Source organism: Coregonus clupeaformis, unplaced genomic scaffold (genome assembly GCF_020615455.1).
Source record: "Coregonus clupeaformis isolate EN_2021a unplaced genomic scaffold, ASM2061545v1 scaf0021, whole genome shotgun sequence".
NCBI lineage: Eukaryota > Metazoa > Chordata > Actinopteri > Salmoniformes > Salmonidae > Coregonus > Coregonus clupeaformis.
In genome coordinates this window covers 40,980-55,207 of record NW_025533476.1, presented here as the reverse complement: position 1 = coordinate 55,207, position 14,228 = coordinate 40,980, and the positions used below count along the sequence as shown (strand labels likewise).

The window sequence follows — 14,228 nt, the reverse complement described above, 5'->3', positions numbered from 1 at the left end:
GGACAAAATCTAGCCTACAGTAAAAAACACTCTCAGAGGGACATTAAACGACTGAATCACCCTTTAATCATTGTAGAATAGAGCTGTCCCTTTGTGTTGATAGACAATAACAAGAGAGGTCATATATTTGCTCTTTTTATACTGGACAGGGCTTTAGCAGTCATATTTGAAATACAAAAGGCCCAATGAGCCTGGCAAGACTTTCCACTACATTATATAGAAAACTTACAGAAGCTTCAGACACCTTTAAATACTTGTGCATAATCGGCAATGGAGAGAGTTCATAATGCAGAATGGGTGTGGGGGGGAGGAATCAACAACTGGACACCACCATACGGTATGTGTCATGGAGTTACATCCTGAGATAGAAATTAAATAAGAATACTACAACAGAGTTGATAGAAAAACAAGAAATAAGTGTTGGCCAGTCAACCCCCCCCAACCTGCCATTTCAGTTAACATCACTTATACAGAAATTGACCATGTTTTCTTACATCGACAACATTATAATATAAATGTTTTATAACGGCACCAAACCATCACTCGCACGCACACCAGGAAACCACTTAAATCTCCCTTTTTCATTCTCAACTTTGATAGAAATCTGTGGTTAATATATCATAATTCTCATTTTATTGTTTATTATTGGGAACCATAAACTATTCCCCAACTGGTGTACAGCCAATTTAAATCAAGTTAAAAGGTCACAACACAAGGACCTACCTCAGCATCATTAATTCTTATACATTTTTTATCTTGTACATTCAAAGTAAAACAAAATATATGTTTTCCAAGCGGTTGAAGTTATACAGTACAGTAAAAAGTTTCCTCATAATAGCTCATAAAAGTAGAGGACGGCAGCACAGAAAAGTTTGGCGAAGATATGGAGTTAAATGCGCAACATTTGCTTTGGTACAAGTTAGCATCTTTACCATGCTTCACTGGCTTGGTAGCAATCAGATTGTTGTTTGGGTACTCTCCAATCCTCATAAACCGTGTACGGTTAAAAGGGGGGCATCAACAGGCTGCCAAAAGCGATTGAAAAACTGTCCCAGTAAAAGAAGGGAACTCCCTTGTGCTATCCCCCAGCATGTCCTTCAACGTTCCTTCAGCGTCCTTGGCTCACTCATCTTCCTCCACGATATCGTCCATTTGTCTCCGGGGCTGCACATCATTCATTGGGGCAGAGTCTTCTTCCCTTTCCCCAGCCTCTTCAACTTCCGTGTCTTCCTTTTTTTTCTACATGGAGGAAAAATGTGTTTTATCACCTATGAGTGCCAGAAATATATTTTAGATTTTTTATTTAACCTTTCTTTTATGTGATAGCTGATAATGATGACTTTCTTTCTTACTTGGTTCTCTTAGGAGGGTTTGCAACTGGATAATTGTAACAATAACTTGACTTATTGCAGTCAAGCCACATATAGTATAACAGATATTTCCCATGCTATTGCCTTTTCCAAGTTTGATGACTAATACACAAATATCTTTATTATTGTTATGAAACATCTTCATTTAGTGTCTATGTGGAGTCCTGAATCAGGTTGGGTTCCTACGGTTTACTGCAACTGAATCACAAAAGTAGCCATTTGCTGGTAAGTTTATGGCATACCTATATTCCTTCATGGTGCAACATTAGCAGATCAGGGGCTCATTTCTAAAATGTTCTTACGTTTATATAGTAGATTTCTGCATACAATAATTTCTTAAAATATGTGAAAATGTGGTTTAAGTATCATCTACACCCATAAAGTGTTAGTCACAAATAAGCATGTTTCATTTATAAATCCCACATTTTCATGCACAATCTATATAAATGGCATATTTTTATCAATCAGATTGTTGTTGTGGATATCGTTGTACACACAATTTACTATCAAATATGTGCTTACGAATGTGTTATAAATTAGGCCCCAGATTGCCATGCGGTTTATGCTGTTTACCTTACCTGTTTTCGATAGACATAGCAGGCAGCTATTGCCACCATTGTCGACTCTCCAAGGAATCCGGCAAGGAGAGACCCAACTCCCAGACTGGCTCCATGCACCCTGAAATACACAACTTACAATGTAAACCAAGGACATGTGCGCACGCAGGCACGTGCCCACACCAAGGTTATTATAGTATACTAAAACTGAAACTAAAACTAATCGTGAAAAAACTATTTAGTAAACAGAAATAAAATAATTAACAAACCTGTTTGAAAAACTAAAACTATACTGAAACGATTATCTTTGATTCCAAAACTAACTAAAATAAAAACGATCATGAATTATGTTCAGTTTCAGTAAAAAATAAATAAAAATGAATGGGGTTTTCAATGGGATTTTCAAGCTTTTTCCATGGGGTTTTCAAGCTTCTGAATCTGGCGAGTCACAATGAGATTGACTCTATCATTTAAATGGTAGACTCAGCGAGATGACGTTGCCATGAGCAGCACCACAGATATTGAGATGAGCGTGATGCAAGACTCACAGTCACACAGAGTATCTGCGCATGTGCACGTGTACTCTTCATGCTGCTACAACGTGGTAGCTACAGAACCAAAACAGAGGACAGGTTTAGCCTCGCGCTTCAACACTCCTGGTTATTGTGAAAATTGACCCACTACTACTGTTAACTTGGTGCATCTACGTCATCTCATTTACATTTACATTTTAGTCATTTAGCAGACGCTCTTATCCAGAGCGACTTACAGGAGCAATTAGGGTTAAGTGCCTTGCTCAAGGGCACATCGGCAGATTTTTCACCTAGTCGGCTTGGGGATTAGAACCAGCGACCTTTCGGTTACTGGCACAACGCTCTTAACCACTAAGCTACCTGCCGCCACACTCACTCTTTTCATACACCTTCAATTAGCCAGCATGAGGCTATTTCGCACTTCTTGTGTATTACTATATTATTACTATATGTTTTACTGAAAATAAACCAAATGCTTGAATGATGCATCCCGGTAAAGACCGTCAGATAACCTCATGTAAGCAAAGTTAACTATTTTGTGGAAGAAATACAGTATATTTAATTCATGGTCACTTTCAATGCAGGAATTATTTCATACTGACCCACACTGTGTCCCAAATTGCACCATATTTCCTATATAGTGACCTAGTTTTGACCAGAGCTCTATGGGCCCTGGTCAAAACTAGTACTCTATGTAAGGATTACTGTGCCATTTGGGACGTAGTCCCACTGTTTCACAAAGTTATGAGAGGAATGTCCAAGGTCCACTGAAGAGCAACTGAAGCGTGACCAAAAGTAGATTTGTGACTTTTCAAACTAGTGCTCAGTTCACACACAGATGTACAATGCATTTTCCCACAACCTTTCCACGTGTCTGCACAAAAACACTTCACATCCAGGAGGTGGCGCCAATGATTGCAATGGTGCCTCCGATTGGTGTAGGTCAGGGCTCTCCAACCATGTACCTGGAGATCTACCCTCCTGTAGGTTTTCGCTTCAACCCCAGTTGTAACTAACCTGGTTCAGCTTATCAACAGCTAATTATTAGAATCAGGTGAGCTAGATTAGGGTTGGAACGAAAACCTACAGGACAATAGCTCTCCAGGAACGGGGTTGGAGAGCCCTGGTGTAGGGTGAAGTCGCCCCTAAACACTGATCTTGGGTCGGTTTAGCATTTTCCCTAATTGTTATTAAGGTGAGGATTGAAGGCGGGGAAGCTGGAAAATAAAATTGGTTCTGCAATGTTGAAAATCCAATAACAAGGTGTGGAGACTAAAAGTTATTTTCAATTTCAACTTAACTTAGAAGAAATTGTGAATTTTTAAGAAAAGTGCAAGGGTGGCAATATATTAGGCCACAAATGTATGTCATTCAGCAGACACTTTAACCAAAGCGATTTACAGTCATGCGTGCGTACACATTTTATATGGGTGACCCCAGTGGGAAGCAAATCCACGATCGTGGCGTTGCAAGCACCATGCTCTACCAACTGAGTCACAAATAACCACAAAAAAGGACCATAAAAACCAAGCTCAATGGCAGAATCTCCATCGAAAAATGTTTCACTCCTGGACTAGGCTTAATCTGTGTCCGATAAACTGGCCCAAAAAGTTTACATTTTTTAGATTAGTGAGTAGTGAACACTTCTCCCACTAAAAGAAAACAATAGGACTGAGGGGTACATTGCACACTAAATCCATGAGTGGTGGTAAAATTGACAGATTTGAAACTAGTGAGTAACGAAGTGAACACTTAGCCCATGCGTGGGAATAAGATAAAAGTGATAAGAGGTGAAGTGGGCAATTTTGAGCCTAGTGAATGATAAATTGGAACACTTGTTCGGAGATATTGAGTGCACACTCACAGCGTTGAGGTTTTCACATCTCAGTGCTATGTGCACAGTCATTCTAATGACACTAGCTCCATGCTCAAGAGATTGGCGAGTAGTGAAGTGAATACTTGTGAGACCCGTGAAAGCAGAAGTGTGCACTTGACTTACCCCATGTAAGGGAGTACAATGAGACTGGTGATCAGTACGATGATGCGCAGGACAGAGCTGGGAGCAAGGACGAAGGTCTTCTTCAAAGTCATGAGCCAGCCCGTCAGGTGAGCCCGGATGGTCACTGTCATGGTAAAATAAATTGTCACTTATAAATGAGTTTTTTTTTTTTTTTTACATCTGTAAGCAGGACGTTTCCCTGCTGTGCTAAATTCAAACATTCAATTTTCACTGATTCCCTACTTGGATCTTACCTGGAACAGGGAAGAAGGAGAAGATTAGCAGTGGAGGGACGCAGAGCTCTGCGAAGGCGTTGTCCACACCAATGATGTCTACTAGGATCCTCTCCGAGATGTGAGGCGTCCAGAACACCAAAAAGCATAGCTGGACAACCAAAACCAAACACAGGGTTAACACTGTCTGAAGCCCCAGGGAGTTAGGATTAGGGTTAAATTACCCTGGCCTAAACGCAGATCAATGGTCAGTTCCATGGTTTCATTGTGAAGGTAAGGTTAGGATTTGGGGAGGGCAACGTGCTCCCCAGATTAAATAGCGCGCCAGAGAGTGAGCGCTAGCGACACATGAATGGACCTCTGTTGCATTTGTACAGTGCATTCGGAAAGTATTCAGACCCCTTAACTTTTTCCACATTTTGTTACGTTACAGCCTTATTTTAAAATGGATTAAATTGTTTTCCCCCCTCATCAATCTACACACAATGCCCCATAATGACAAAGTAAAAACAGGTTTTTATAAATTTTTGCAAATGAAAAAGTAATTTTATCCATTTTAGGATAAGGCTGTAATGTAACAAAATGTGGAAAAAGGGAAGGGGTCTGAATACTTTCCGAATGCAGTGTATGTCCACATGAGACCCAATCAGGAAGCAATAGGTGAAAATATCAAAACTAACCCCAAACCATTCAATTGAAAAGGATTTACATTTGTCTAAAACATTCTCTCTTCCTGTATTTTCCAATTAAAATGTGCACTTCTGTCAGTTTTTCTTGTAGATTGTAGATTCAAACAAACTAAATTCAGGAGCCCAACCTTAGGTAGGGCTAGAATCCTAGCACCTTAGAATCCTAGCATCGTGCACATACCTTATCTAGGGCAAAGGTTTGTCGAGGCACCATGTCATTACCTTGACCACAGTGAATGAGTGTGGTAAAAACTGATCTGGAAAGACAGCCCTCCATTACTTAGACCACAACACCTAAACGGGGCAAAGTCTAATATGGAGCCAGCAGTTCATCACTGACCACACTTTGTTTCCAAAAGTCCTCTTTATACTTGGTTCTAACTTGCGTCCTTTGTCCTGATCTTGTCCACATTCTGATTGTGGCCACATTTTTTGAAAGGTGTAGACAATCAAAATACACATTGTGATTAGATCATCCTGCCCAACTCCGGAGGTAGTTAGACACACATTTGTATTTGTATTTATTATGGATCCCCATTAACAGATATTTTTAGTGAGAGTTTATCTGCATAAAAAATTTACACAAAAAGTTTGTGGCGCCTCCAAAATGCTAGTGCCTCTCCATTGTATCACAACCGTTGTGCCAAATGTGTTGAGTGTAAAGAATGCCGCCGGAGGAGATGGCTGCCGTTTTACGGACACCTAACCAATTGTGCTATTGTGTGTGTTTTTTCGTGTTATTTGTAACTTTTTTGTACATAAGGTTTCTGCCACCGTCTCTTACGACCGAAAAGAGCTTCTGGATATCAGGACAGAGATTACTGACCTTGTACTGGACGAAGACTTCTTCTTTAACGAGTCGGACGCAAAGGATTTTCTTCAGACATCCGACAAGGCCCAAATCCCCGTCATTCGCATGAGAAAGAGACGGAGATATCGGGGACGTATGTCGGGGTGCCTTGTAAGGATCAGACGGCGAGTGGGTAATCTGCCTCTACCATCAGTCCTATTAGCCAACGTACAATCATAGGATAACAAAATAGACTAACTACGATCACGGATATCCTGCATCGGCAAGATAGAACAGCTGCCTCCAGTAAGACAAGGGGTGGCGGTCTGTGTATATTTGTAAACAACAGCTCAAGGATTTGCTCGCCTGAGGTAGAGTATCTCATGATAAGCTGTATACCACACTATTTACCAAGAGAGTTTTCATCTATATTTTTCGTAGCTCTCTATTTACCACTACAAACCAATGCTGGCAATAAGACTGCATCCAATTAGCTGTATAAGGCCATAAGCAAACAGGAAAACGCTCATCCAGAGGCAGCGCTCCTAGTGGCCAGGGACTTTTTTATGCAGGGAAACTTACATTCGTTCTACCTAATTTCTACCAGCATGTTAAATGTGCAACCAGAGGAAAAAAAAACTCTAGACCACCTTTAGTCTGTGCACAAAGCTCTCCCTCGCCCTCCATTTGGCAAATCTAACCATAATTATATCCTCCTGATTGCTGCTTATAAGCAAACACTAAAGCAGGAGGCCCCAGTGACTCGGTTAATAAGGAAGTGGTCAGATGACACAGATGCTGAGCTACAGGACTGTTTTGCTAGCACAGACTGGAATATGTTCCGGGATTCTTCCGATAGCATTGAGGACTACACAACATCAGTCACTGGCTTCATCAATAAGTGCATCGACGACGTCGTCCCCACAGTGACCGTACGTACATACCCCAACCAGAAGCCATGGATTACAGGAAACATCCGCACTGAGCTAAAGGGTAGAGCTGCTGCTTTCAAGGATTGGGACTCTAACCCGGACGCTTATAAGAAATCCCACTATGGCCTCTGACGAACCATCAAACAGGCAAAGCGTCAATACAGGACTAAGATTTAATTGTACTACACCAGCTCCAATGCTCGTCGGATGTGGCAGGGCTTGCAAACTATTACAGACTACAATGGGAAGCAAAGCATGCTGCCCAGTGACACGAGCCTACCAGACGAGCGAAATTACTTCTATGCTCGCTTCAAGGCAAGCAACACTGAAGCATGTATGAGAGCATCGGCTGTTCCGGACGACTGTGTGATCACGCTCTCCGTATCCGATGTGAGTAAGACCTTTAAACAGGTCTACATTCACAAGGCCGCAGGGCCAGACGGATTACCAGGACGTGTACTCCGAGCATCCGCTGACCAACTGGCAAGTGTCTTCACTGACATTTTCAACCTGTCCCTGACTGAGTCTGTAATACCTACATGTTTCAAGCAGACCACCATAGTCCCTGTGCCCAAGAACACTAAGGTAACCTGCCTAAATGACTACCGACCCGTAGCACTCACGTATGTAGCCATGAAGTGCTTTGAAAGGCTGATCACATAAACACCATTATCCCAGAAACCCTAGACCCACTCCAATTTTCATACCGCCCCAACAGATCCACAGATTATGCAATCTCTATTGCACTCCACACTGCCCTTTCCCACCTGGACAAAAGGAACACCTACGTGAGAATACTATTCATTGACTACAGCTCAGCGTTCAACACCATAGTGCCCTCAAAGCTCATCACTAAGCTAAGGACCCTGGGACTAAACACCTCCCTCTGCAACTGGATTCTGGACTTCCTGACGGGCCGCCCCCAGGTGGTAAGGGTAGGTAACAACACATCTGCCACGCTGATCCTCAACATGGGGACTCCTCAGGGGCGCGTGCTCAGTCCCCTCCTGTACTCCCTGTTCACCCATGACTGCATTGCCAGGCACGACTCTAACACCATCATTAAGTTTGCAGACGACACAACAGTAGTAGGCCTGATCACCGACAACAATGAGACAGCCTATAGGGAGGAGGTCAGAGACCTGGCCATGTGGTGCCAGGATAACAACCTCTCCCCCAACGTGATCAAGACGAAGGAGATGATTGTGGACTACAGGAAAAAGAAGACTGAGCACGCCCCCATTCTCATCGACAGGGCTGTAGTGGAGCAGGTTGAGCGCTTCAAGTTCCTTGGTGTCCACATCACCAACAAACTATCATGGTCCAAACACACCAAGACGGTTGTGAAGAGGGCACGACAAAGCCTATTCCCCGTCAGGAGACTGAACAGATTTGGCATGGGTCCTCAGATCCTCAAAATGTTTTACAGCTGCACCATCGAGAGCATCCTGCCTGGTTGCATCACTGCCTGGTATGGCAACTGCTCGGCCTCCGACCGCAAGGCACTACAGAGTGTAGGGCGTACGGCCCAGTACATGACTGGGGCCAAGCTTCCTGCCATCCAGGACCTCTATACCAGGCTTTGTCAGAGCAAGGCCCTAAAAATTGTCAAAGACTCCATCCACCGTAGTCAAAGACTGTTCTCTCTGCTACCGCACAGCAAGCGGTACCGGAACGCTAAGTCTAGGTCCAAAAGGCTTCTTAACAGCTTCTACCCCCAAGCCATAAGACCCCCCTCTTTTAAGCTGCTGCTCCTCTCTGTTTATTATCTATGCATAGTCACTTTCATAGCCCGGTCACCAAAGCCAGAACCAAAGCGGACACGCAAGTGAGAGAAGAGTGATTTTTTATAAATGAGTCCAGAGAAGGAAAAAAAACGAAGAGAGGGGGTGGGTGGGTGTTGGGGTGTCCGGCCGCGCCGACCATAGGCAGAGGTTGGGTGAAGGTTCCGGTGAGAGACTGCAGACAGAACAAAACGGGAGGTCAGTACACAGCAAGTCAAAAAAGGTGCAAAACAACAAAACTAACAATACTGGCTCAGAGACTGATACGCTGACAACATACTGTTCATGGCTAACGATCCGGCAGGAACTGGATGTTGGGCCAGAGCCTAAGAAGGGTGATATCAGGACCAGGTGTGCAGATTGCTGATGGGATGCAGGTGCGGAAAACCAGAGCGCTCCCGGAGCGTTCCCGAACCCTCGGGAAACTGGAGAATACGAGCAGGAACACTAGTCCCCAGACAGGACCCGACTCAGACAGCCGGGATCGTCACAGTACCCCCTCCGACGAACGCCACCGGGCGGACTTCCCGGAGCGCCAGGATGGAGGCGGTAGAAGTCACTGATGAGGTCTGCGTCTAGGACCTGTCGCCGCGAATCCAACTCCTCTCTTCAGGGCCATACCCTCCCAGTCCACGAGATACTGGAAACCCCGGCCCCGCCGTCTGGAATCCATGATGCGACGCACCGTGTAGGCAGGACCACCTCCGATCATCCGAGGAGGAGGAGGAGGAGGCGGAGGAGGCAACAGAGGACTGAGGAAGACAGGCTTGAGGCAGGAGACATGAAAGGTGGGATGGACTCTGAGCGTCCTCGGTAGTTTGAGTCGAACTGCCACTGGATTGATCACCTTCTCCACCACAAACGGACCAATGAACTTCGGTAACAACTTCCTAGACTCAGTCCGTAACGGAAGATCCCGTGTGGCCAACCAAACCCTATCTCCGATGGTATAGGTGGGAGCGGGAATCCGGCGACGATTCGCCTGGAGCTGATACCGGTCCGAAACTCTAAGGAGTGCCTTTCTGGCCCGATGCCAGGTCCGGTGGCAACGCCGAATATGGGCCTGAACAGAAGGCACTGAGAGCTCCTTCTCCTGAGAAGGAAACAGGGAGGTTGGTAGCCATACAGGCACTGGAAGGGGAGACATCCCAGTGGCAGATGTAGGGAAGAGTATTGTGGGCATACTCAACCCAAGGCAACTGAGAGACCCAGGAGGTGGGGTTGGAAGAGACCAGACAGCGTAGCGTTGATTCCATCTTCTGGTTGGCTCTCTCCGCCTGACCATTGGATTGGGGGTGAAAACCAGATGTGAGACTGACCGTAGCTCCAATGGCCAAACAGAAGGACTTCCAGACAGCAGAGGTAAACTGAGGGCCACGGTCGGAAACGATATCACTGGGCAAACCGTGGACCCTGAAACCCTCCCTAACCAGGATCTCGGACGCCTCCGAGGCAGAGGGAAGCTTGGCAATTGGCACAAAGTGGGCGAACTTGCTGAATCTGTCCACGATAGTCAGAACGACCGTGTTCCCTCAGAAGCGGGCAACCCCGTGACGGAGTCCAGGGCCAGATGCGACCATGGTCGCGCGGGGAATAGGAAGGGGGTGAAGTAGTCCAGAGCTGGGCCGATTGGTACTCTTATTCTGCGCACACACTGGACAGGCAGCAACAAAACCCCGAGTATCCTCGGCCATGGCAGGCCACCAAAAACGTCTGCGAAGAAACGCCATAGTCCGAGCCACGCCAGGGTGACAAGCCATCTTGCTGGCGTGGGACCATTTGAGGACAGCAGGACGAACCGACTCAGGCACAAACAACCGACCGGGTGGACTGCTACCGACCGGGCTGAGTCCGAAGGGCCGCCAGCACCTCCTCCTCAATCTTCCACATAACTGCTCCCACGACGCAGTTCCGGGGAGGATTGTCTCGGTCTTGGACCCACTCTCCTCCGTCTTGGAGAACATCCGGGGACAAGGCGTCCGCCTTGCCGTTCTTAGATCCGGGTCGGAACGCCAGGGCAAACTTGAATGTCCGAAAAACAACGCCCACCTGGCCTGACGGGAGTTGAGACGTTTAGCCGATTGCACGTAAGCAAGATTCTTGTGGTCCGTCCAGACCATAAACGGTTGCTCCGCCCCTCCAACCAGTGACGCCACTCCTCCAAGGCAAGTTTCACCGCGAGAAGCTCCCCGGTTACCCACATCGTAATTCCTCTCCGCAGGCGAAAGGCGACGAGAGTAGTAGGCGCAGGGATGGAGTTTACTGTCCGTGGAGCATCGCTCGCGACAGGATGGCGCCAACTCCCACATCAGACGCGGTCCACTTCAACGACGAACTGACGGGCCGTGTCCGGTTGAGAGAGAATCGGTGCGTTGGTGAATCGCCTCTTCAAATCCAGAAACGCTCGATCCGCCTCCGGATTCCACTTGAAGGTCCTGATGCTGGAAGTCAAGGCAGTTAACGGAGCGGCCACACGGCTGTAATCCCGGATGAATCTGCGGTAGAAATTCGCAAACCCCAAAAATCTCTGGAGCTGCAATCTCGTACCGGGCTGGGCCCATTCCAGAACCGCTCTAACCTTCTCCTGGTCCATCCTAATCTCTCCCCTGGAGATGATGTACCCGAGAAAGGATGTCGTGTGGGCGTGAAACTCGCACTTCTCGGCCTTCACAAACAGGCGATTCTCCAACAATCGCTGCAGAACCTGCCGGACATGCTGGACGTGGTCGGAAGGTTCCTTCGAGAAGATCAGAATGTCATCCAGGTAAACAAACACAAAGAGACCGATCATATCTCTCAGGACGTCGTTCACCATACTCTGGAATACCGCTGGAGCATTGGTCAGTCCAAACGGCATCACCTGATACTCAAAGTGACCCATCGGTGTATTGAAACCCGCCAACCACTCGCCCCCTCTCTGATCCGGACCAGGTGATCGCATTGACAGGTCTAGCTTGCAGTGAACACCGTAGCACCCTGTAAGGAGTCGAAGGCAGAACTCATCAAGGGCAGGGGATACTTGTTCTTGACCGTGATGTCATTCAACCCCCGATAATCAATACACGGTCGAAGAGAGCCATCCTTCTTACCCACAAAGAAGAATCCTGCCCCCAGGGGTGATGACGAGGGACGAACGACCAGCAGCTAGGGACTCCGATGTAGGTCTCCAACGCCTCACGTTCAGGTCGGGAGATACTGTATAACCTTCCCTTGGGGGTAGACAGCTCCAGGGACCAGGTTGATGGCACAATCATATGGTCGGTGGGGGAGGGAGTGACAGAGCCTTCTGCTTACTGAAAACTTCCCAAATCGTGATATGTCTCGGGAACCAGGGACAAATCTGGGGTTTAGCCTCAATCACCTGACTGGGAACCGAATGGGGGGCAGGCAGTCTTGAGACAGTTAGCATGACAATCAAGGCTCCAACTTCGTTACCTTGCCCGTCACCAATCGAACGTGGGATTGTGTTCCTTCAGCCAGGGGTATCCAAGGACCAGAGGAACATGGGAAGACGGCAGAATGAAGAATGAAATCATCTCAGAATGATTCCCGACAACCGCATCTTAACCGGTTGTCCTCATCGTGATACGTGCCAGACTACTGCCGTTCAGAGTGGTAGCTTCAATGGCTTCCGGCAATTGCTCCTTGGAAAGCCCCAGCTGTTCCACCAACTCGGCATCTAGAAAGCTTCCACCGGCCCCTGAATCGATAAAAAGCGTTAATCGCTAAGCTCTGATTCCTGTTCATAAGGGTAGCCGGGAAACGGGGTCTGACAGAGGTATTGAGAGGTCGAAACTGGCTCGCTAAAAGTCCTCCCAACTTTAGCGAGCCGCGCAGTTTGACGACTCCGACTGGATCCTGAGAAGCTGATCGGTTGGACGGAACCCATTGCTTCTCCCTCCTTCGCTCTCTGGACTCGATTATCCACCCGAATAGACAAAGCTACCAAGCTGTCCAGGTCACTAGGCTCCGGATAGGAGATCAACTCATCCTTGAGCTGCTCCGACAGACCCTGGTAAAAGGCGCGCTTGCAGAGACTCCCGTTCCACCCACTCTCCACAGCCAACGTCTTGAACCCGATCACGAAGTCGCCACGCTGCAGTTCCTTGGCGAACGAAAACAGGCGCCTAGCTGCGTCCCCTCCCTCGGACGGAATGGTCGAAGAGCTTCCTCATCTCGGCCGTGAACCCCTGGTATGAAGCCATGCAGGGATCCTGTCGTTCCCAAACGGCTGAAGCCCACTCCAGCGCCGACCACGCAGCAACTCAATCACAAAGGCTATCCTAGCCTTGTCTGTGGCATAAGAGTAGGGCTGTAGATCGAACACTAGTCCACACTGCATAAGGAAGGAACGGCATCTTCCCAGCTCTCCCTCATACTTATCCGCGTCGGAACCTTGGGCTCACGGATGGACACAGCTTCAGAAGCGGCAGGCGAGATGGGTGAAACCGGGTAGTGGATCCTCCACCGACACTGGCGTTGGTTCTGGACCTCCGTCAGACCGGTAGAAAGGTTCCGAACTGACAACGCGATCTCCTGTAGTACCGTGCTATGATGGCCCAACATCTTCTCCTGCTGGGTAATAGCATGGCGAACAGAGTCCAGGTCCGCTGGGTTCATTACTGGCCGGATCGTTCTGTCACGGTTAACTAAGCCAGAACCCAGAGCAGACCAGACACGGTACGTGAGACAAAGGTGAGTGTTTATTAATAGAGTCCGAGTGAAGCTGAATAATCCAGGGAACAGAGCGGGTGGCGTGGATGGGTTGTTGAGGGTGCAGTGGTTGGTCCGTACTGTCGCAGCCGCCACCATCAGGCAGAGGTTGGGTGAAGGTTCCGGGGTGAGAGACTGCAGACAGAACAAAACGGAGGTCAGTACACAGCAAGTCAAAAAAGGTGCAAAACAACAAAACTAACAATACTGGCTCAGAGCTGTACGCTGATTAACTCTACCTACATATTACCTCAATTACCTCGACTAACCTGTGTCCCCGCACATTGACTCTGTACCGGTACCCCCTGTATTTAGCCTCGCTACTGTTATTTTACTACTGCTCTTTAATAATTTTTTTGTTATTGTTAATTTGTAAAGGGCTTATTAATCTCAACTCAGAATCAACGTCCACACACACTAACCCTAACCCTAACCACTTGCAGATGGAATGGGAACTATATTGCTTCCATTGCTCAAGCACTTTTGATAGTGGTCCTCTGTAGCTCAGCTGGTAGAGCACGGCGCTTGTAACGCCAAGGTAGTGGGTTCAATCCCCGGGACCACCCATACACAAAAAAAATGTATGCACGCATGACTGTAAGTCGCTTTGGATAAAAAGTGTCTGCTA

The 14,228-nt window shown here is 47.1% G+C and overlaps 1 protein-coding gene across 1 annotated transcript in view; it reads right to left on the bottom strand.

Annotated features, from left to right (window-relative positions):
• Nucleotides 1–438: 438 nt before the first annotated feature.
• Nucleotides 439–14,228, bottom strand: part of LOC121534859 (progressive ankylosis protein homolog B) — a gene marked incomplete at its 5' end in the record, with an annotated part of 33,299 nt that continues 19,509 nt past the window's right edge. The window contains 4 exons of the mRNA XM_045212547.1: nucleotides 439–1,239; nucleotides 1,949–2,048; nucleotides 4,460–4,583; nucleotides 4,714–4,843. Coding sequence (XP_045068482.1) covers nucleotides 1,123–1,239; nucleotides 1,949–2,048; nucleotides 4,460–4,583; nucleotides 4,714–4,843 — 471 coding nt within the window. The remainder of the gene's footprint in view (nucleotides 1,240–1,948; nucleotides 2,049–4,459; nucleotides 4,584–4,713; nucleotides 4,844–14,228) is intronic.